The following is a 24,686-nucleotide window of genomic DNA, read 5'->3' as shown; positions in this document are numbered from 1 at the left end:
TTCCCTTTAAAAGGAACCGCCAAAAATCTGCTCTCGTTTCTTTGCGTCACTTTAATCTTTTGTCACTCACAAAAATTCACATGTTTTGTACGCCTCACTATGAATTTGTTTAAAACACACAGGTACGTAGCTGAAAGAAGAAACGCTGGCGCAACAGTCGTGTTAAGCCTATGTTCTTGTCTTCGCTATAACTGTGAAGAAGTAATAAATAGAGAAAGTTTACCGTGTGCTGTCGTTTATTAGGTTGGCTTTAACTTCTTGGCAGTGGTCGACCGTTGTCGACAACTACGTCGTCACCAGTCGAATTAAAGATGACAGCTGATTGGTTGCAGATATCGTGAAGAAAGGCATTAGAAGCGTTCTTCTCTGTTTTTGCAAGGTCCAGTTAGGCATCTCGGAGCTTTGCAACGACTTGCGGAAGTCCGTCCTCCGTGCCGTTTGCATTTGGTGCCGCGTCTCCAGCGCTTTTCTCGGTCTGTTTACTTTGAGGTTCGAAGACTAGCTTGTCCAGCCGCCCCGTTGGCGCCTCGCAGCAGATGAACAAGAGGTAACTAAGGAGGTAGCTCCACACAATTGTGGTGAAGAAGAGCGAAACCTGCGAAAAGAAGGAGGGAAAACACATATTTCACTATTATTACGCGCGGAGATTGCTTACAAGCCTCACATACGTGGAATAAGAGAGATAATGTCTTAAAAGCTAAACTATTAATAGTATTTTCAGTATTGTTCTGCCCTTTTTTATTCTCACAGAAAAAAACAACATACAGCTCTTGTGGAAGGATGTGTGTTCAATTCATAGGTGTTTTTACAAGAAAACAGAACATATAGAAGAACCCGCAATACTCCCGATGTATGTATGTATGTATATATATATATATATATATATATATATATATATATATATATATATATATATATATATATATATATATATATATATATATATATAAAGGCTTCATGTGTGCTCCGAGTATGTAGAGTTTGTACGTGAAAGCTATTAAGCTATTAAGCACCTCTTTTTACATCAGAAAGAAAGCGTAGCATGAACGGGATGCATATACAATATCTTCGTTTATGACGCATCATGCCTTTCGGAACTTCGTACGAGTACAGAACTGGAAAGAGAGAATAATTCGTTAATTGGGCGTTGTGCAAAACTCCCTTTTACCATGCCTTCCGTGCCTCAGTGCCCCGTACCTTCTCAGGAATAATTTACAGAGTAGATCATCAGAAGGATATGCAGAAAAGTGCAGCTGCGAATATGACACGGTAAGGATTGCCACAGGAGCAAATAATGAAGAGACGCCGGACCAACAAATTTACTTCTGGCCTGCGCCAGCGAATTAACTTGTCAAATATACAACTAAGGCTTCCATTTGCCTATTTTGACGGACGAAATTTTACTTGGCTCTTTTTTTAAAAGCATAGTGGAGACGGGTAATTGAGGAAACTTGTGTACACTGGACGTAGTTTTCCATGCTGTTATAAAAGTGGGAAATTAATCTGACTCAAAAAGACAGCACCGTTATATTTTTCTTTCTAACACGAATGAGTTTCGTCAAAAGGAAAAAAACAAAATCGCTGCACTTGAAGCCACTGACAACCCGAAACGATGTTGACTAAGCATTTCGGAGTCCGTTAGGATTTTTAAACAAAAAGAAATAAACGCCGGTCTATTTCATCATTTTACCTGTACACTGAAGCCCACAGGTAATTTTATACAAACCATTCTTCGATACAGGAAAGGTGTAGTCAATTCCATATTGGTGGCACCTTTATCGTGACTGTTATTGGACTATCCCGTTGCACGGACAGCGAAGCTCACTCAGAGCTTCTGCGCCTGCCGGCACCATACAAGGTACGGAGCCGCAAGCATGGTTTAATTGTTCGTGGGACAACTACCGTTGTTGCCACTGCCTTAGGCTGCAGCGAAGGCACAGATCATCGCCCGCTCTGCGTCGCACTCTGCGCGTGCATCTCAGCAGATTTGCCTGTAGTTCTCATGGTAAACGCATTTAATCAGAGCTATGCTCTAACGAGTCGTGTTACAGTATTCATTTTAACCGCGTTGGAGGTTTGACGAAAGCTTCCTTTCTTTAGTTTTTATCGCCAGCATCAGTTAAAAATAAAGAGCGCTATAGAATATTTACGCCGATGGCTATGCATCTACCACTTAGAGTTCAAGTGGCATTTTTAAGTTTTGTTTGAATGACACGTGAATTTTGTAGGCTAGCTGCCTAGAAGGGACGCCCTGGATGAAAAGACACAAGCGCCAAAATTGACAGCATCGACAATATTAAGAACGTGGAAATACACGTGAGCTCCCCTGTTAATGCGTGTCCACACTTGCGAAAAACGCGCTAAGGAACAGAAAGAACCCTCAAAGCGATGAGCTAACCATAATACCGCTCTACGAAGACTGCCATGGGGGTGTTTCTTAATAGATTTGGGATTTTAGAAAGATTGATGCTCGTGCGTTACCATAATTTTCTTCTTCAGTGTTCACTTCACGAAAAAATTTCATCAGTTAACTCCGAGGGCTATCACTACCGTGCCTTGAAGATGTGAAGTGCTGCCCGCTTCACATAGTATTCTAGACATACATTAGCTGCAGTGCTAGCTCTGCGGCCTGTGGTAGCAGACAAATGCACCGTGAGCTCTGTATACTTGGGCAGCTTGCGAATAGAGCGGACGGTTAAAGTGTGGGGATTGAGCTTTCCTTTGTAGCTGTATGGCTGCGCCTGGGTGGATGCCAATGAGTAATTACACCCTTATTATTATCTACTCCACCTTGGGGGATTATCGTAAACATTTGGCCAGAAAGAAGTTGTAATCTCGTCACGCTGCAAGTTTTTTTATCTAATAATATATTATGCTCACGGGCGTCAAACTATTAGCAAGTGGCACGGGGGAACAGGTTTTGACTTCTCGTCCTAAACTGTGGCAATCATTCCAAAGGTTGTGCTACTTGTGTACACTGTGTGCCGTGTGCTTGTGCCTGTGTACCTTAGGTGCTGCGCATACCAGTTTAAACTTCCAATAATAAAGCGTTTTGTCCCTGGCACTCACCGCAAAGAAGTGCGAGAAGAACAACCTCTCCCTGGAGATGCACAGAAAGAGCTGTATGAAGAGCAGGTGTATAAGGTACACCCCAAATGCCAGCCTGCTCAGAGGCGTGAAGGGGCTCCACGAGAGGAACGTGTTCACGAAGCCTATGGAAACAATAAACAAGATGGGTAAGATGTTGTGACATTCCTGAGGTCTGTATCGTTTACAATAAGAGAAAGCCATCTGCGCTTGCCAGTTATCTGAATTCAGAGAAAAACTGCTTCGCATGTGCCTTATGAAATGTGGGACAAGGGGTAGCAATGCTTTCCGCATCTTTTTTTTTTCTCCACATCTTAATCCATGGGATATGCTCGGGCAAAGTTTTCACTTTTCAGCAAGTCCAGAGCATAAATGTTCGATCTACTTGAGATTGTATGAGACAGAATTAAGCCAGGCTGTGAACCACCTCTCAAGCAGAGCTCGAATAAAGAATTGCTGGACAGAAACACAGAAAACATAACTTCTGGCGCGAGTTCGCGCAATAAACACGTGCTAACAAAAGTCGCTGTGCAGAGCGTTTTCTATGTCCGTTAAACCAAGCTGAGCTGTTAGTTCAGTTTGTAGTTTACGTTAATACTGCAGCTTTCTTGCCCCACCTAGAGAACGGCTGCATGGTCATTTTGAATTTCATGTCGAGCTAATCTGACAAAAACAAGGCTCCACCAAGACTTGAAACGACTTTTTGTCCACTCCCCATTGTCGCAGCTTGTCCTTAATTCGTGCTCATTAAAGTATTTCTCTCAAAAAAGTGGTGCAAAATTTCTTATCTTGCCACCAACTACTGTCTATAAACTGTGTTTTCTGAAAATCTGCGAGAAGAATGAAATCCTCTCTGATAACCTCCTCTTCCTGTGGCACAGGCGACGGTGATCCAGGACAGAAAAACGGACCACAGGATCCGGTCGAAGAACGCTGCGGAGAGCTTCCCCAATTCTGTTGTGGGGTCTCTGGTGCGGTACCACGCCGTCTTCATAAAGATACAGCCCATCCCGCAGGAAACAGCAACGCACCATGCTGCGGCCTGCAAAGGCTTAAAAGCGCGAAAAATGTTTTGTGGTCATCTATATTTCCGCTGTTCTGGATCGAGCAGGAAGAGCTATCGTGTTCATCTTCGAGACAGCCGTACAATTTATTTGCGAAGAAATGAAAACAAAATTGCTGTCATGGGTAGGCAACTTAGCAAGGGGCTCTTAAGTGTTAAAAGTGGTTTCCTCTTCACGAACGCATCATATTTCAGTTTAAAACTTCTACAGCTTCAAATCGAGGCTGACAAATGGCGTATTTAATATTTCCGAGGCTTTTTTTAAAGCCATACAAAAGGTAGTCTTGGCCAAAACTCTTAAAGCGACAGCGTTCAGGTGCAGAGAAGTGGATATTCTTAGAATGCTCCGCGCAGCGAACTATTTAAAACACAAGTCTAGCAGGAAGCTTCTTTACCGCAAGATGAAACCTTCTGCTAGCATTTCAAGGTCATTAGGTCTTCAATAGTGTCGTAATGGCACTGTCATGCGGCTGAAGCGAAAAGCCTTTGGCCTCATGACTTTTGACCAAGACTGTACCTCCAGCACAATGTGCCATACCCCGAACACTCTATCCAGCTGTTTTTTCAAGATGGCTAACAACTATTCTGCTGATATTTAATCAACACTGCAAGCGTTCCCTAATTTGCAGTAATTATACATTTATTTAAGAAGAATAAAAATAATGCTGGAAACCAATCCAGGTGACTCCGAACAGAGTTCAGTTTGTTTCAATTGCGTATGGCGCTTCGCCTGATTTAAAAGTTTAGATGTAAGGTTTTGTTTCTAATTATATATAGAGCCATGGCTTTAAAAAAGCGGTAGATAGCAGATGAGTGAAGCCATCGACTTTCTTCTTATGCGGCGCGGAGTATTTTTCAATTTCCGCTCAATTGCTTAACTCACTAAGATGACTTTTGTGAAAATTCCAATGTTTACTCTAGAGTTAAGAGCGTTCCGCAAAGTTGTAGAGGGGCTTAAAAACAACCGATCAAATTTTTTTTCTGCTAACTTACCCGCCTGCGCTGTCCGGCATTTAAATAAAACCCGCGGAATACGAAATGTAACCACGTGTCTGCACTCATGCGCTACCATATTCCAGTGCTCCCAACCATGTTTTGAACAAACGAAACGTGCGCACCAATCTTCCCTAAGTGAGCGGCCACCCCTCACTTCGAACGGCTTGGGCAGTGATACTGAAAGACGAGTGTTTATTTAAAGGAACTGGGACGGCGGGAGCGGTGGCGAAAACAGTCAGAGATTAGCCAGGACGAGCACAGACACATGCGGCGATGGCAATGCGACTGAAGCGCAGGGTCATCTTCGTCTGTCGCACGAATGTACGTCTTCTTCTTTGCAGATACAAACAAAGAAACCGAAGGCTGCCTTGAACTACGCTACTTATCTTCTTTACATTCATTTTTTGCATTGTGTCTGTGATGGTTCAATGAAATGTCATTATGAATTTGTTGTTGCTGGCTCGTCTATCATTTATCGCAGATCACGCCACGCGCTTACCACCCTCTGGACGATTGCCGTACACGCCTGAGTAATTAACGAATGCATAGTGTTTCGTCTTGCTAGCTCAGTTAAAAAGCTTTTGTAACCTCAAGCCCACTGCTTTGAGCGGTAAACCTAAACCCAAGTGGTGTGTCTCCCAGACAGGACTCCTACTTTTGGTTGTCAGGTTACATTTTATTTTATTTCGAGGACTTGGAAGACACACGTAGGGTCTACCTTTATGTTATATGCATCTGTGAAGTCTATTTCCGTGCTGTAACGTGAGCAAGCTCCATAATTTGTTATCTGTGGTCAGCTTGAAGAGGTTTTTCTTCTTAGTGGCCGTGCGCCAAACTTGTCTTAGTACTCTGGCTCCAGAGGCCTAAATCACACATGCAGCTTGCATACTGAACTTACCGTTTTCAGTAAGAAGGACCTTAAAGGCGTGCTCTCGTAAAAAGTAAAACCTAGGTACTAATGTCAAGAATGAACGACGAACAACCAATGGAACTGAGCCAGGATTTTCAAATTAGATACGACAGCGCCGTCGCATCAAGAAGTGCGTGAGACGCGCTGGGATCCGGATGGTTTTTTCTACCCAAACAAGCTGAATGCCATCTGCCGGCATGCCAACAATGACGGACCCTTACGACCCTCATGGAACACGAACCACCAGGAACGATATACCAATTGTCAGTGCGGTGTCGTGTATGATGTGCCACACTCTTGTGGTAAAACATACGTTGGGCACACGGCTCGTTGTCTTAACACCACATTAAGCGAGCGCGCCTGATTACATAACATGGGCAGAGGCGGCAGTCTAGCCGTACGCTATAAGAACTGTCCCTCGAAAACTGCAGTCCTTTTTTGGACCGCACGAGCGTGATCAAGAAATACAAAACAAAGTAAGAGAGTAAAGTTTTCGAGACAATGATCATTCAGCAGAGTGGCCAGAATTGTGCCAGCAAGCCATCTGTTCACCTACTCGAGAAAGAAATCACCTGTCTCTCCTGTTGGCTTGATTATGATTTCATCTCTTGTATCGAGTTGTCGGTCATGTTGTCTGTCTGTTGTGTTTTGTTTTGTTATCTTTCTTTTTCTGGGTATACATTTCGCTTCTGGTGGATTAAACCTGAGTTGTTCGAGCGTTGTGTGCCGTTTTCTTCTTTCGTCCCGTGTTTTGCGCTTGTTTACCCAATTCTAGACAACATACCTAACTCTGAACAAAGGCATTTTTGAAGAAAAAAAAGCTTATGAACGCAGTTTTTCATATGCTATAAGATCAATACATCGGCAGATATCCCGTCCACAGGCTAGTATGTTTTTTGCTATTACCGTTTTTACGCTTGTCAAAGGGGTTCCCCGTTGGTTTTCTATGAACGTCTTAACTGCTCCATGCAAGCGATGAAAAAACTTTAAAAGAAGGATTTTTCTATACACTGCAAGAACAGAATACTACCTTCACTATTTCCGTAACAGTACCTTATAATTTTGCACTGTTGAAAATTTTTGTCCAAAAATGTGAGACATGATATCATGAACGTCAAGCCATAATGAAATGAATTGCACTAAAATAAATCTGAAGAATGGGACGAAAAAAATCAAGGAAACATTATGTGTGACGCCAAAACGGCCATAGAGATACCGATCCGGAAAGCTGGCTCAGTGTAAAACACAGTACTTGGCTGGTGCCAAAGCAATGAATTCACTCCTCTCCGTGTCGATATAGTGGCTTAACCAACCTAAAACAAATATGATACAGTTAAAAACTGGCGAAAAATGTTGAAACACGAGATATTTTCGTTATAGCAGCTTTTCACCTCTTGGACAGTCCTGGAATTTGGGTACATTTAACTACACAACGGAGAAGTTTTAGTTCAATAAGAGTTCCCGTGGCGGCAAGAACCCTCCTGAAACCAACAGGCGACTGGTCTAGAATTTTCCAGCAAAATAAGAAGCGCTTTCTTACACGTCAGAATATATCGCATAACTCGTAACAAGTGAGCACTCTGTCCTGTCCACTCCGTTTCTTTGTCCTCGTCTGTCTGAGCTGGGTATTCAGCCAAATATATACCAACTAGCTTGCAAGGATGTCCTCGCAAATTCAATCATCCTTTTCTCTATGAGCATCGCAATTTTGAGGATAGATTGGTGGTTTGGTTTAAGAGGTTTACGTCCCAAAGCGACTCAAGCTGTGACGGGCACCATTGTGGAGGTTTCTGGATAGTGTCGACCACCTGGGGTTCTTTAACGTGCACTGACATCGCACACATCGCGGCCCTCAAGCATTCGCCTACATCCAAATGAGATCTCCACGGCCGGGATCGAACCTGCGCATTTAGAGACAGCAGCCGAGCACCATAACCACTGAGCCGCCACGAATGGTGTAATAAAGACTGCAATAAAAACAGAAAGCAACGACTGGAACCAGAAGGCGAGACACATTTTTCAGTGCAGAGAACTTTGCACGACGTAACCTGCGTCCAACTATTAGCTTTACCTGTATTGAAACTTCTCTATACTCTGTTTCATCGAAATTCAGGCAGCGCTGTAAAGCCTGGACAGGACGTGAGCCATTCATGAGCAATTTCTCAAAAATTATGGTTGCTCATAAAGGTGGTATGTTATTCGCCTGACATACGGCTGCTAAGTTATTGGGTGGTAAGGGTGGTCAGTGCACAGAGCGGCATGTTCTCAAGCGATGAACTATGGAAATGTGGTTTTTGATTAGCTGACTCCGGATAATCAAGTCAATGCGCGTTTATTTTTATGATACGCGGAGCACCATAACGACCACCGACAATAGAGGCATGGTTTATCGAGAGTGCAGAACACTCGAACGTGGGTGGACAAACTACCAGGTGATAGTGATCTTTTCGTTCGAAAGCTTTCTATCACGAGGAAGTGCAGAAATGGGTGGCTCTGATTATAATAATAATAATAATAATAATAATAATAATAATAATAATAATAATAATAATAATAATAGTTTTTTTGGGAAAGGAAATGGTGCAGTACCTGTCTCATAAACCGGCGGACACCTGAACCACGCCGTAAGGAAACGGATAAAGGAGAGAGTGGAAGAAGAAAGGAAGAAAGAGGCGCCGTAGTGGAGGGCTCCGGAATAATTTCGACCACCTGGGGATCTTTAAAGTGCATTGACATCGCACAGCACGCGGGCGCCTTAGCGTTTTGCCTCCATAAAAACGCAGCCGCCGTGATCGGGTTCGAACCCGGGAACTCCAGATTAGTAGCCGAGTGCCCTAACCACTGAGCCACCACGGCGGTTCCGATGATTGGGACTGATAAGGCAAATTGCTGATCTTTGGTTATTTAAAAAAAATAAGCATGCACGAAGAGCTCGCCTTCACAGTGTGAGGCATTCTAGTACCATCTATCGAGAGTACCCCACTGGGCTCGACACAAATATATTGTGTTCCAATAGTGCTTGTTTGTGGGCTGGTTGGTGAACATTGACGAATTCACTGTGAGAATAGTACAAGGAAGAAGAAAGGGCGAACACGCTACGAATTCAAGCGCAACGTTCACAGTTTGTGTTTTCTGTCTTGGTCCTGGTGTGACAGCTACTAACGGCCGGTCGAACTGGCATACGTTGCGCTCGATGCGGGAGTCACCTCCTTCCTGCAATTTCTCTGAATAATTCCCTTCTTTGCCACAAAAGCGCGTTTCGAGACGGGTAGAGGAACAACGCGCTTGAATGCGGGCATGACGTGCTGACGATGAGGACTCTGGCGTCCGTTTCAGGGAGGCCAAGAAATCGCAGCTATTCTCCGACTTCCTGAAAAAAGGACCCGAGCTGAATGTGAAGGCCGCACATGAACACTGGGGAACATGAGCGAGGTACATAGTTATCAGAGGCCGAGCCCGCCTCGCCTGCCGGGAGACGACAATCCACCTTGCGAAGATTGGTCGATAATTCTGCCCCCGTCAACGTACGCAAGTCGCCGCAGGTCAACCGTCATAACCGTCACTATCTGCGCTGCCAAGTGATGAACACCATGCCCGTGTTCAGCGCAGTGGCACCCAGACGCCTTTTCAACTCCTTCATGTGAGCGGGGATATCCAGTTCTGGATTAAATTTGTCTGCCCTATGCCGTACGTGATTACTGCTCTTCATCCCGAAAAGAGCGCTATAATGGGGGCCTCACACTAAAGCTGATTTGTCTGAAAATGCTGTGCAGTGTGAAATGAACACCTAGGCTGCGGCGATGTCTCCGTCTCTGCCGTGCTGGTGTCAGATGCCGAGACGAGCCCGTAATGTTTTTCATGTTAGCGGCTGTGTGTCTCGCCGCCCAACCATCGTGGCAGAGATCTGCCTGGAGCGAGAGGCATCGCCTACACAGTGGTTGTAGTGGAGGTAAGCCAGCCTATCATCAGCCACAACATGTGTGGCGCTCACATCGCTGTGACTTTTACGGCGAATAGGCTGCGGCAGTCTGAGAAGGGGAGCGGAGAATTACGACAGCGGAAATGAACACGACTCATGCATAGAGCCACACTATCCACAACACCGTAATGCCGCCCACTTCATGATCAGTTCTGCGACACCTGCAATGCGACATTCACACCTGCAGCTGTCGTCTGCATAACTCGGCTACTTTTTCCCGCAAACTCATCATATTGTTACATCCTACTGTGATGCGCGTCTAACGTAGCTATTGCACTTCCACATGCAGCACAGAACGCAGACTCACGCGCGAAACTTGTCTTTATTCTTTATTCAATGATTACCTCGCATTGCCCGAAGGCGTTACAGCAGGGGGGTTACAAATTTTCAAAAAAGACATATTCATTTACAGAGCACATGTGCACTTCCGATAAGCGATTCCACTGTTGCACAGTCTTCACAAAAAATGAATTGTCAAGCAAGTTTGTCCTGGCACGGTACTCTCGAATTTTGCAAGAATTATGATGTCGTTTTGAAACGTAAAAGGGCTGTTTAAAATAAGTTTCCCTTTTAGTCCGGTTCTATTTTGAAATATTGAGTAGAATAATTTTAGCCCTAACTTCCTTCTACGAGAAGCAAGGGATTCTCATTGCAAATACTTTTTAATTTCCGTACAACTATCTCTTCGCCCGTACCTTTCAAGACAAACCTTGCTGCCCTGTTGTGATTTCTCTCCAGCTTCTCAATCAAAGATTGCCGTGCAGGGTCCCATACAACACAGGCATATTCCATGATAGGTCATGAAAGCAGTTTCTTTGAGGTTTGGTTGCGAACACTTTAAATTTCTTTAAAGGAAACTCAGCGCCCCACGGGCTTTGCAAACCACACTATCCACATGCGCACTCCATGAAGAGTCATTCGACATTATAACACCTAAGTATTTGTATGTGCATTTCTGAATTACTAAGGCATTATATATGTGATACTCAGCCATAATTTTGCTTTTTTTTTGTGAAAAGCAAAGCTGGGCACAATTTGCTGTATTCAAATAAATTTTTCATTTCAAATACCAGGCCTCGATTAGCTTCCTTTTCCCTTTGGCATTTTAGAACTAACGCGTGCTGGTTTTGAAACAGCTACTCGCCGGGCTCCTTCAGGTTCACTTGGGCATCATGCAGCAACTAGGCGGTACAAATGAACTGCGGTAGCGCAACAGTAACTCTCAGCAACGAATACCAAACGCGCCTTTTTGTAATGGTGTTTCAGGGCCTATCGCATGAAGCAAAGTATCTGAATATCATTTTAGCGCCTTTTGTTTTGCATAATGTTAGAGTACCAGAAGCTCACCCATCAGGACGCCACAATTCTGAGCGTGTATTAAGAGAGGAAAACTTATTAACTTGCTCACCAGTGATATCTTTCTTGTCTTGAACCTCGAAACGAGGAAAAATGTTATGCACCCCGTGAAGTAGCACACAGCATGGTAGAACGGGTAGAAGTAGTAGTAGTAACCAGTTTCCAAGAAGGTCCTGCAAGGAGACAAGTATAGTGAGAATTCTGTAGCAGTACGAGGGACCAGAGCTGACTACAAAAAAGAAAAATGTAATAATAATTGGTTTTGGGGGGGAAAGGAAATGGCGCAGTATCTGTCTCATATATGGTTGGACACCTGAACCGCGCCGTAAGGGAAGGAATAAAGGAGGGAGTGAAAGAAGAAAGGAAGAAGAGGTGCCCTAGTGGAGGGCTCCGGAATAATTTCGACCACCTGGGGATCTTTAACGTGCACTGACATCGCACAGCACACGGGCGCCTTAGCGTTTTTCCTCCATAAAACGCAGTCGCCGGGTTCGGTTTCATTCTTTTAAATATATCGCTCACATGCAAAGGTTTAGAGCTTTCAGTCGTGAAAGGCTCGAAAAAGCACCCTTTAGAACCGCTGCTAACTCCGGTTCAGTGGTAACTTTATGCTGTCATGCTCAGGATACCGGAACATTGTCCATTCGTGCCACCTGGCGGTGGTCAAGAATGCCCTCATTAAACTGTCTACTCCTGCCTGCAGTGCAGTAAAGCGGCGAAGCTAGCTTCAAAGCCAAGAATAAAATATTTTTGCAGGTAGTGCGGCGAAACCGAGGCCCAGAATACAACTTTTAATCGTTTTGTCTACTGCGGCGAAGGTCCTCACCTGTAAGGAACGGCAAAACGCCGACTCGTGCTTGCCCTTTTTAACACGATATTGTTTATGGGCCCGTTCTGAGGAGAAACGGTCGTAGTTGGTGCTGTTGTGTCGAGAAAATCGGGATTGGTCGAGAGTGTCCCGGCGTCAAAACTACATGACCTAGGACAGGTAATTACAACACACCCAACAATCACATATAAAGCATTGATGACGCCACTACGCAGTTCCTCTTGGTCTACAGAGCCGTACAGTCATTCCAGCAACACTATGTAGTTCCCTGAGGACAAGCAATTGCGCTGGAAACAAAAATGACTGACCCGGGACACATGCCGCTGTGCCTTGCGTCGTGAGTCAGACGGTCCACCCCTCAACCACTGAGGAACGTTCGCTCGACTTGGTTAAAGGGTGGCTTTTTTCTGTTCTTTAGTAAATAAATGAATAAATAATAAAAATGATAAAAAGACTAAAATAAAAAGAACAGTATTCGTGTCTGAGAAGTTGTATAGAAACAAGGCAATAGGCCAATGAAAGTACACATCAACTTTATCCAATCGATTTTTTTTATATTTCTCTCTTTTCTTCGTAGTTTCCTCAAAGCAGTGATATTTTACTTCCTCGTTCAGGAAGCTGGAACTGCTTTCAAATCGAGATAAGCTCTACCAATTTTAAACAGTTTCCCTCTTTTTCCGCCTAACATGTTCTCGGCAATGGAATTATTTAAGAAGTAAATCGTGAAATTCTGTGCGGTGCAAAGATCATATTTGTTGCCAATATGGTGCCCCGAGCTGAACTTTTCCTTCAGTGAATGCGAACTGACCGTTCAAGCAGAGTATTTTTATTGAAAACCAAAGAAGGACTGCAAGTTGGGCCTGTTGGTAAATATAATTATTAGATTAAAACATAGCAGCAATTTAGTTGAACTTTCAAAGGATAGATCTAGCGTAGTAAGCTAAACTACTTGGCAATTACCTTCATGGAACACGTTCATTCATATAACGAACGTACACTCAGAATGTTTATATTGCACTTTGTGTTTCAAGAAAAGTGAGACAGCAATTTCAGTGGCCTTGTTCATGGAGGTGACACAATGGCATGGCTCAAGAACATCTTCGCTGGCGGATGGGGTAGGCATTATGTACCTATTTATGAGTCGGTAAAACATATCGGAACACAGAGTGCTTGAAGGCATTTCGTAATTATTCAGCTCTAGTTTCGTGGTTTCTGCTTCCATGCAGCCATAAATCGTGCTTCACCAGAGTATGCACAGCAGAGAGACCACGTCGCAAGATGGTCACTGAACATGCGACGGCACGTGCACGATCGAATGAAGGTCGTCACCGATTGGTTACATTCTTCGACAGCGGTTTCTTTTCTGCCAGAAGAACTGCATACCGTATAAAGTTATAAGACCCTGAGTGCAGTGATCTATATATGTATTGCAAAAAACAGATGCCAATTGAGATTCTCTTAGTGCGGTTCGTTCCCAAAGTTTTGAAGATCAAGGGCCCGCGTTGCTAGCTAGTGCATTTCGTGCCCCTGTCACCTACAGGAAGTAATAGACAAGTTCCATGTACACGCGCACGTTTGAAATTGCTTGCTGGCTCTGTGCCATGAGAAACATTGCGTCATCTGCTATCTGTGTTGCCTCAACTGAAAAACCGAGCAAATTGATTTAATATGACTAGTGAACTATCAAAGTTATTTCAGCTGTAAAAGTCTCGCGGCTTACTAATGTGGCTGTTTCCATGAGACGAGTTTTACTGGGGTATCTTACTCTCGGCTACCCAAGAAGGCATCGTGAAAGCTGGTAAGGTTTTGAGTACTTAAGGGTAAAAGATGTAATGGAGATGTACTTACGATAAAGACTCGGTGACTAACACAATGAAAGGTGTCTTCCTGCTAGCAGCGACTTGCCACGTTGCTATTGAGCATCCTACCAACGACAGGAGGGCGAGCACACCAACAGCAACTTTCGGGCGTCTTAAAGAGAGGCAGAAATTGAAAAAAAAGGAACGAATCTTATAAGAGCGTGAATGGGCGCATAGCAAACCAAACGAAATCATAACTCACATATCAGTAGCAAGCAGCGCGATAAGGGGCTCCGTTGTGACAATGAAGTGATTACCCGGCAAGAGGCATCCGGATGTTGCGTCTGTATCAAGCTGTACATGTCCCACAAAGTGAACGGAATGTATCTTGGGAGTGTAGAGGAGCTAGGTAATGTAGCTCTTTAATCTGGCTCTTTACGTGTTGTATCGATTGAAATCTCTACCTCGACTCGGGGAGCCCTCAGATACTAGGCCGATAGACGGAAAAAATTACCGTGCACCGTAAACCAGTTTGCCTTATAAGTGGGATCGTGTTTGTTTGGATTGCCTGAGACGCACCGCAACACGGATAATGACGCGGACTCTCTTAGCCTCTACCATAGAGAAAGATTGAATAAGAGAGGACACTCCTACAGATCCCAAGATCCCAGCGGCAAAATTGATTCTAGCACACCTAGCGGTTCGTGAGAGCAACCACACACTACCTGTTCCGGTTTCACTATTGCGAATTTTTTCTTGCTCGCGTGCCACTCAAAATCGATTTTAATACACTTAGCGGTTCATGAAGCAGCGGGCCCACACTTGTTTCGGTTTCACTGGAGGGAATTTCGGGTTGTTTACGCGCCGCCGAATAGATTTAAGCCCGCCCAGCGGTTGGTAAAAGCTAGGGACACACAATTCCTCTTTCTGCTTCACTGGCGGAAATCTAGAATGACTTGCGCTTACCCAAGCTTGCCTCTGGCCACAGGAGGACAATGTCTCGTTTAATTTCTTCTGCAAATTTGGTCGTACCAAACTTGTTTCAATTTAAGTTGCACAGAAAATTGTGCCTATTGCAGGCAGTCATGGATTCATAAATCAACAAAGGTTCTTTGTGTCTGGCGCGCTTGTCTTCTATTCGGAGCAAGTGGTGATTCATCATGCAGTATTTAATAAACAGACTGAGTGTCGAGAAACTATTTTTTACAGGGCAACATAAAGAATGAGCACAAAGATTAGACTCAAACCAAGACCAGCATGGTACTGAAAGGCTCTATACAAAGATAACTGCTTTCCTTAGTACAAGCAAATCTGAAAGCATTAACCGAGGGAACAAAACACAGGTAGTCAACACCTCGCTAGTGCATGCAGAAAAGAAAATACAAGCTGGACGTCCTCAAAAGGTGATGCTTCGCAGCTGGCACGCAAACTGAAAAATAAAAGGTGCTCCAACTTGGGCAGGCAGTTTGCCCCTCTTATGTACCCCCTTATCACAAGTTTGGGTGTTGTGTGCCTTGTCAATCATCGTCAGTGGTCTATGTACCAAAAATACGAAAAGAACTCTAGTCCCCACTCCTCTGAAAAACCCTTTCAGGATTTGAAATAGGCGCCACGCCGCACCTGTGCAAGAACACGGCGTGCAATGCGTTTCACGACGCGCAGAGCAATATATATCCATTTGTCAGAGTAATAAACAGGACCAATGTTTTATGAATGCGCAAGACTTTATCCTAAAACTGCACGACGCAATCAGTGCATGCTGTATTCATTCGTACTCTAGCCTCGCATGCACCCCCATCCCACCCCCTTAATTTTGTAAACAAACTGCCCACACGGGCGCCATTTTTAATCAGAAGCTCAGTACAAGTTGTTCACTGCCTGAGAAGGCGTCATGGTGCAGATGTAGGATTTATTTCAATAGATAAAAGAAGCTTTACTATTCTTTGACTCATCAACAGCTTTTAGAAAGCATTGAGAACTATATTCATAAATCAGGCGCGGTATTGTTTCAAACTAAAGCTGTTATTTCAGTTGATGGCTTCTTGAATTTAGTGTCCTTTTACCTCTCGTCAACCTTTGTTAAGTGGAATGGGGAAGTCTATCTGTAAAAAAAGGGAGTGTGTATTGGTGTGTATTGCATAGCCCCCGCCCTTAGTAACTTGTTTCTTGCGAGCACAGATAGGAGCATCCAGAGTAATCTAGAGAGTAGAGTGGTGATAAAAATGTTCAGGTTTGTAGATTAATACTTGGTAGTTCTTCGGAAGAGTAACAGAAGCCTTCTTCAGGTAGCATAAAGTACAATATCTACCTTTGCGAAGTGCCTTGAGCCATTATCATTAGCTCACGAGCTTTCTGTTGCGGCAATGCTCCGTTCTTTTTTACTTAAAACTAGCTTCGAGTCGAATTTGCTGGATATATGAGTCTAGAGGGAATAAGGCTCTCTTAGCGTTTACCTCGGCACATACGAAGTTGGCAAAGAGAGGAGTAGTAAAAGCATGCCTGTCTAATGCAGTCAATAAGCCATGCACCTTCCTAATGACAACATGTTTCAGTAATCAGGTTGATCGCTTTCAGGAAGCGGGTAAGTCGAGGTACCTCGTAGTAGCAGTAACAAAAAGCATACGCGGGCAAAGAAAAAACAGAGGTTGACAGATAAAAAAGGAGGTCCGAACAAAATTGAAGTAATTACTTATATTCACAGGCTTTCCGACGGCCTCAAAACGATTGGAGAAAAAATTGGAGTTAAAAAAATTGTCCTGCATGTGTAAGGACAATGTCCGCACGAGCAAGATAGGAAGGCCTGCTCTGTAAGGCATCAGAACCTCTTTGCAACTTCCACCGATAACATTGTATACAGGTTGACGCTTTCATGTAGCGAGTTGTATATCGGGCAGACAGGCCGGTGCCTGAATAAGCGACTCAGTGAGCCCCTCAGAAATATTAGAGATGAGAGGCCAGGTAATTTGGCTCGTCACTGTGAGGTCAGAAGTTCGCGCCTAAGTTCGAGGAGTGTTCAGTGTTAGGAAAATATAGCGACCGAAAAACGAGGGAGATAATTGCAGCTGCGGCGCTGCAAAAAGAGGGATTAGAAAATTTTCAGGGATCCTCGGTATCTTTATCAAGAAAACACAAAGCTTTCTTAATTCAAATCAAGCTGGCGATAGTGTCAAACTTGCTCACTGATTGGCGTTTTTTATTGTGATTTTTGTCCTCATTCCTTGACACATCATGACCTTGACACAATACTCGTTATTAGTCGTCTATATCTGTACCATACATGATTTTATAAGGCTCTCAGCGCCAAATAAAGATCGTTTAGTGGAAGTTTTGGACTCGTGTTGTGTCCCTTGAACATTGTGCGCTATGGATCCTCACCCTACAATCTCTGAAATTTTCTTTCGAGGAACTTAGCGACATCATCCGGTATTCATCTATGCCTTTCTCAATCTCGTGAGTATTTTTTACGTCATTTCTACGAACTTGTGAGGCTTCGAGGCGGTGGCCGCCACGCTAGGCATGGCGAGGCCCACTGAAGGCGACCCAGTCAACATGGATGCATCAAACGAAAACAGGGCGGGTCCTTGTGGTCTGTGCTTACCAACCACTGAACTAGCGAACTCTACGAATCCCCAGGAATATCAGAAAATAAATTTAGACGCACAAATCCAAAGTCATCCACATGTGGAAGAAGGCCGTGCCTGGACGCTGGATGACCTTCATTCTAACTGGCACGTAAACATATGCAAGAAGAATCGTCAAAGGTTAGAAAATGGTGAGCAAGTGGTGACCGCAGGAAAGATTTATGCTCTCCCGAAGCCCCCACTTCAGACGGTCGTAAAACCTCAGGAGACGACAGCATCACTAGACCAGCCGGCAATTCACGAGATGCCTCAGAAGAAAAGGAAACTACCGCCGCTTCCTAAAAATGGCTGCAAGATAATTATAAGACCAAAGAAGGGCATGGATGTAAAGCTATTCTTTCCATCCCAGTTTTCAGAAGTCATCCTGACAGCCCGCCACAACATAATTTCATGCGACCACTTTATTGTGAGACCACGCAAAGGATCAAACATCATCATAGCACTCCCTATGAAGAGGCCGCGGATGCCGTACGACACGTCACGAGTCTGTGCTTGGAAGGGGATACTTATGCAGTCAACGTCTGTCTGGCGGTGCCTGATGACGTCATCAGAGGAGTTTTTCATAGAGTCAACCCAAACACTCCATCAAAATAACTCCTAGCCATCCTTCGACTGCGCACCCAGGGGGTAGAGATCGTTCAAGCAGACATGCTAGGAAGGTCTCGCACGGCAGTGCTAACATTCCTAGGCCCCATCCTCGCCGTTACGTTATCTACAACGGAGGAGAGACGGCGTGCTCCACATACAAACCGACCCGGCAGATTTCTCAAGTATGTCTCAAAGCATACCACAGATCGGACGTGTGCTCAAACCCCGGACATCAAAGTGCGCCGCATCTGCGGATTTCGTGACCCGGAGGAAAACCGCGCCTGCGAAGCCAAGTGAGTGGCCTGCCAGGGAAACCGTCCAACGGGCGACATTGCCTGCAAGGAACGCCTAAAGATAGTCAGCGTACTCAGCGACAACAACGCCATCCAATAGTACAACCAACAACAACAAAAGTCGTCACGGCAACACGTCAGAAGGAAAGATCAACAGTTCAACCCTATCGAGTAGCGCTGGCTCGCGACGGAGGAAAAGGAAGGGCAGCTGACATGGACTCCCGGACCACAGTCCCGGTCGAGATCCAGAACCGGATCCAGAAGAAGATCCAACTCCGGAGGTCCAGGGAGGGGGGGGGGGGGGCGACTCCATCCGTCCTTAACAGAAGATACACCAAAAAAATAAAGCTCACAAGGGGCCATGAACCTCCCGAGCGTCGACGCCAAGCCACCTGAAGCCAAGCTACAAAATGGTAAGCTGGTTTGAGGTCCTTATTCCTGCTGCTCTGAAGTGTTATGGCCTAAGACAGGATTGCGCAAGGATTGAGGAGGAAAATCAGCAAAGAAAAATCAAGCTATCCGAACAACAGAAACGTCTTAACAGGCTTCAACACAAACTACAACTGTTCTTGCAAAGGGGGTCAGTAAGAGACTGAAATTTGTGGCAGACCGAGAAGAATTCACCTTGAAATTTCAAATATTAACCCATGGGATGCGAAAGCTCTCAGGAATCACCGATATCCCACACCTAAAGACCCAACGAAGACCCACTGGCGAGACAGATGTGAGCCACTGCGAATCATCGACAAGCAACGCTGATGGCCTCGTCCCCTAAGTGGCAGCCGGACACTCTATAAGTGTGGCAGTGGAACTGTCGCTCCCTAAAAAGGAAACGTAGCTCACTGCTGATGTTTATTCAAAATCAACCAATGCCCACCAACGTCATTTGCCTCCAAGAAACGAGAAACGCACCGTACGACAAGGGACACCTCCAATACACCCGCTATACGGCACCTATAGTAGCTACACTAGTGGCACCCACACTAACAGTTATATCGCAAGATCTCCACTTCCGGGAAGTTGATAAAGTCGTCATCGAGATTGTCTCTCAAAAACAAGAAAGCAGAGCGTGCTTGTCCTAATCATCTGTAGTTCTCCAAGCAACACGTAATAAGACTTCAAGGCATTTTACTCGAATGCGCATCTATAGCAGAAAAGAACCCTCTCATTATTATGGGGGACTAAAACGCTGTACACACAGCATGGGGCTACTACAAGAGCACCCCGAAGGGAACCAACCTCCTGGATGCGGCTGAACACCTAGACATTTGCCTAATGACGGACATCATGTCCCCTACTACAATAGGGAGCAGTGTTAGCATAGTTGCCTGCCCAGACCTAACTTTCACGAATAACATAAGCCAATGCACACGGACTAGCATGGAAGAAACCGTGGGCAGCGATCAAACGATTCTTAGCTTACTCTTAACGACAGCCCACATGAGGTGGACTATTGGCTCTACAAAAATAACAGAGTGGGATAAATTCAGGACTATTAAACCGTCAGAAAGCGGCATCACAGGAATTGAAGACTGGGTTAAAACGTATAAGATGTTCATGCAAAGACAACCGAAAGCATCCAAACGACAACAGAGTCACCTGAGGTAGACAGACATCATCCCCATTTATGGGATGCCTGAAAATGTCTAGTAAGACCGTGGAAACGGCAAAGATTAAATTGAGAACTACAATTAAAAATATGGAAGGTTACGGAAGAAGCTCCGGAGTATCCTATAAATCTCAGGAAGAAAAACTGCGTAGAGTTTTGTGACTCGCTGATAGACCTACTGAAAGTAAAATCGTGCTCAAGCAGAACACTCCACTTGATACCCCATAAATACCCGAGCATGGATGCAGATTCAATAAAATTCATACACAAAAAATACACAGGGGACCCGTTCCCGGCTTGAAAACTCCATATGAGGGCCAGCAAAACTCTACCCTTGACTCCCCCATAACACTGACCGAGGTCTATGCAGCAGCCCATATTTTCACAAGAAACACTGCCCCGGGGGATGACAGGGTTACAAACGGTATAAACTGGAACCTGAGCACCGACCACCTGACGGACCTAACCAAGTACATCAACAGAGAACTGTGGGAGAAGGGCCAGCTGCAGTAAGCTTGGAAACACGTGGACATAATCAATATACATGAGGCAGGAAAGCCTCCGGCTATAGAGAGTCTCCGTCCAATCTCCCTCACTTCTTGCTTGGGAAAGCTCTATGAACGAGTAATCCACCTGAGGCTTCAAAATTGCATAGACGAAAACAACCTATTATCATTCCTGCATGTTGGTCTTCCGCAACAGACTCTGCACCCAAGACGCCTTACTACGTATTAAAGAACTAATTAACACCATCCTCAAACACGGCGAAAACATCCTGCTCGCACTAAACTTGAAAGGAGCATTTGACAATATTGGCCACCATATCATAATACAAGAATTAAGCAATTTCAACTGCGGGAAAAAATCTTCAATTACGTGAAGGTATTAATACAAGAAAAAAACAATATCAACTGCGGGAAAAAATCTTCAACTACGTGAAGGCATTCCTCTCGGATCGCACAGCTACCATAGGAAATGAAGAGATCCGGTCACCCGCGGTGCCCATGCCGAGAAAAGGCATGCCGCAGTGCTCTGTAGTGTCTCCCATGCTGTTAAACATAGGAATGCTCAACTTAGCTAAAATTTTCTGAACCCGCGAAGATATCGGCTTCACTTTCTACGCGGATGACATCCCCAAAAGAACTACGCAGGAATTTTTGGTGCAGAAGGAAGAAGCTCTGCAAGCAGTTATAGGTATAGTCGAATAATTTGCCGGAGGCAACGGTCCTCATTGCTCTCTGGAGAAATCCGAACTTATCAGTTCGCACAGGAAAAATTAAATGTCCCCAGGAGAGATTGAAAACTACCTAGGATACCAATAAATTCAGGAAAAAGTGAAGATCAGAGTTTTGGGGCTGTGATTGCAACGCAATCTGAGAGCACATTTTACAATCAACGCTCTCAAGGACACGGTCAGAAAATACCAAGAATGATTAGAAGGGTAACCTCGCATCTGCAAGGAATGAGGAAGGAAGCCAGACACCCTCCGCCTAGTCCAAGCCCTATTCGTAACCCGGATTACCTCTGGGCTCCCATATAAAGAGATTAGAATCGTTGATAGAAGGGTCATTGTTACCGTCTTAAGGGAAGCCTATAAAACTGCTCTAAATATCCCACCAACGACATCAGCGGAATGTCTTTTGGCACTCGGAGTACGCAACACCTTCGAGGAGCTGAGGGAGGTTGTTCTGGAGGGTTAAAAAAACCAGAGCCACAACACAAGGGGGTAGGAATATTCTGACGTGAGTGGGGTTATGACAGGCAATACGAACTAGTGAGAGCAAGTTCTAAATTCCGATACCTGTAAGAGAGAAGGTCTATATAACCCCGATAGCCAGACACATGCACCACGAGCGGCATTAAGGTAGGAGGAGAGTCAGAGTCAAAGCACTGGCAAAAAAATATTAAGAACCAGAAGCAGTATACGTGGACATAGGGGCCTATGGCGAGCCAGGCAGGCTCGCGATTGCTGCGGTCAACAAAGAGAAGAGGCTAATCATTAGGGCTTCAATATATGCCAATGGCCCTGCGGCAGCAGAATCATTGGCCATAGCCATCACCATCAGGGCTCAAGACCGGCAGGGCAAGCCATCGCACGTCGTGACGGACTCCCAACAAGCCAGCAGAGACTACCTTGCTGGAAAACCTCACTGAAGTGCTAGCACAGTATTAAGTGCACTCTCAAACTCGCACGGAATGACATGGATACCTGGCTATCAAGGCGTAGCCGGAAACCAGGGAGCGAATGCTCTAGCCCTAGCTCTCAAAATTCGGGCGGATCATCATCACTACCCCACCCCTCTCCTAGGACCTTATGGTGCAGGCTAGAACACTTTATACTAGAAACATGACATTTCTTAGCGTCACACAAACTGTCCTGAGATTCCATTGACTGGAGGAGAATAGAAAAACATAGTTATCGGAGTCTTCACTTTTCATACAAGATCAGACCCACACAATACCCAAGTTACTGTCCTTGGTGCGGAGCAAGTTCCATGCTCTCCCATAAATTTGGAAATTCCAGGACAAACCGGAGAAAAAACTATTAGTGCCACACCCGACCCGCGAGCAGTGGGTGGAGCCCTGACCAGCGACAGCCAGGACCAGCAAACCTGGATAATCCAGCTAGTCCGCAAGTCAGCTGCCGCCAGTGGAGCCCTGGACTAGGGGCCACGACCACCCGGCTTCTGGGAATTATTCACCTAAATAAACGTTTTCTCTCTCTTTCTCTTTCTATGCAAATTTTGGTCACTGAAGCAGAGCACAAGCGCACGAAAGCGGCCGAAATTTCTGATTCCAGTTAGATCATCGCTCTTAAGAGGCAAAAAGCGCTGATGCTAATTAACAGCGTGACATGCATTTCCGTGACTTTCAGCTGGCCGCCTCTGGCGGCGCTGCAGTCATTAGTTGTGCATGAGATGGATGGTTATCACGCAGCCTGAGCCACCCTAGAGGCACGTAACATGATGTTAATTAGGGCCGCGAGTGCTGCCCTCAGAAAATATTTGCTCATGTACACAAAGTAGACACAAGTGTGCCGAGGCAGAAGCCGGGCTAAGGTACGCTCGCTGAAGTCTGCTGTCTGAGCAAATAACCTATAAAACGTTACAATCAAGCAGATTCGGCACTTACTTTTTCAGCAGCAGTAGTATCGGCAGGGTAACAAGGAAGAACTGGAAGTCGACGGAGAGGTACCAGAAATGACCGAACACGGGCTGCGGATAAGAATGTTGCGAGTAATGCTGTGTTCATTTAGTTCTGTTTTTACGTCACAAAAGGGGCATCTCACTAGTGGATTGCATTTGACGAATACAGTTGGAATTCGAGATTAATATTTGCTGTCTTCATCTTTCTCATATTCTGCAGTTGAGAGATGAGCTGTGATCGATGCTAATAATAGGATGGGAGTGTGGCATCCACGAGGTTGGGCAGCCAGCAGCTTCAATAGATGCCACAATTCTTTGGAGGTTAACAATATCTTTTTTTCTTACCCTTATTCCTAATAAGAGACAAATAAAGCCATCCTTTGTGAACAAATAACGCTTCGTCATTCTGGGTTCCTAACATAAAGACAAAGAGACAGAAGGCATCGTATTTCCATTTTGTGGCAGACACGCATCTCTGCCATTGTGCACTCGGAAAGCGAATACAACACACATAGAATAAACATAAACAATATGCGTCCTAAGCACTTTCCACTCTGTCGAGATCCTTACAGCAATGGCGTCCTTTTTAAAAGCATAGTTCTGCACTTGTAGTAGTATAGCCAGCCACTGTCTCCGGAAATCTTCGTCGATCTTTTCAAAGAATGCTTTGGAGTCCGGTCCGGAGGCGATGAGAGGCAGCAGTTGCAGACACATGAGCAGGAAGAACACTGGGACCATGGTTCTGAAAGATCAGGCTGTACTGAGCTGCATGCGTTGGGCGAGACACTTGCGTATCACGGTCTCGCTAGAGGGGGAGAGGAAGGAGAGTTTACTTGTCATGGTGTCCCACACCGCAGGTGCTTTGGAGTATTAAGGAAAATTACTTGAGCACTGATAAGCAATCATTAAATGCAATGAGCCGAATAACTATTCATTGCACTAGGCATAGAATGCTGTTTTAAAAATGAATAAACTGTGTGTGGCTTTCCATGTTCCCTAAAGAACATTTCTTGCAAGCACCGTTTTCAATTACCTTACATATTGAAGTCCAGGCAATAACACCAGTGGTTTTGGGATGTTTAGAGCCAAACATCAATTTAATGTAAAAAATTAGCAGCGATCCGCGAAGTAATCTGCAGAACTAGTTCATTACAATGTGCTGCATGCTCGAGTTTTACATATCCAGTGTTACATATTTGTTTCGAAACATACCTGAATAATCTTCTCACAACAGCAAACAGGAAAACGACCACTCCATTCCTCTTCTGCTTCCATACGATCGAAATTAGAAGATATCCACTGTAACAGGTCGAGAAATGAATAAGCATGACGAAATCACACATGCTGGGGGGAAGCAAGAAATACAGGTGTTGCTTCAAGTCGTGTAAAG

The 24,686-nt window shown here is 44.8% G+C and overlaps 1 protein-coding gene across 3 annotated transcripts in view; it reads right to left on the bottom strand.

The window, feature by feature from the left end:
• Positions 1–218: 218 nt before the first annotated feature.
• The window catches only part of LOC144111901 (nose resistant to fluoxetine protein 6-like), a 66,814-nt gene continuing 42,346 nt past the window's right edge, over positions 219–24,686 (bottom strand). For all 3 annotated transcript variants that reach the window (XM_077644938.1, XM_077644937.1, XM_077644939.1), the window contains exons 8-15: positions 24,509–24,595; positions 23,867–24,038; positions 23,283–23,365; positions 14,069–14,191; positions 11,444–11,564; positions 3,949–4,138; positions 3,070–3,212; positions 219–595 (exon numbers count right to left, since the gene is read on the bottom strand). In XM_077644938.1, the coding sequence (XP_077501064.1) occupies positions 386–595; positions 3,070–3,212; positions 3,949–4,138; positions 11,444–11,564; positions 14,069–14,191; positions 23,283–23,365; positions 23,867–24,038; positions 24,509–24,595 (1,129 nt within the window). In that variant the 3' untranslated portion in view covers positions 219–385. The remainder of the gene's footprint in view (positions 596–3,069; positions 3,213–3,948; positions 4,139–11,443; positions 11,565–14,068; positions 14,192–23,282; positions 23,366–23,866; positions 24,039–24,508; positions 24,596–24,686) is intronic.

Source organism: Amblyomma americanum, unplaced genomic scaffold (genome assembly GCF_052857255.1).
Source record: "Amblyomma americanum isolate KBUSLIRL-KWMA unplaced genomic scaffold, ASM5285725v1 scaffold_12, whole genome shotgun sequence".
NCBI lineage: Eukaryota > Metazoa > Arthropoda > Arachnida > Ixodida > Ixodidae > Amblyomma > Amblyomma americanum.
This window is presented reverse-complemented; position numbering and strand designations above follow the sequence as displayed.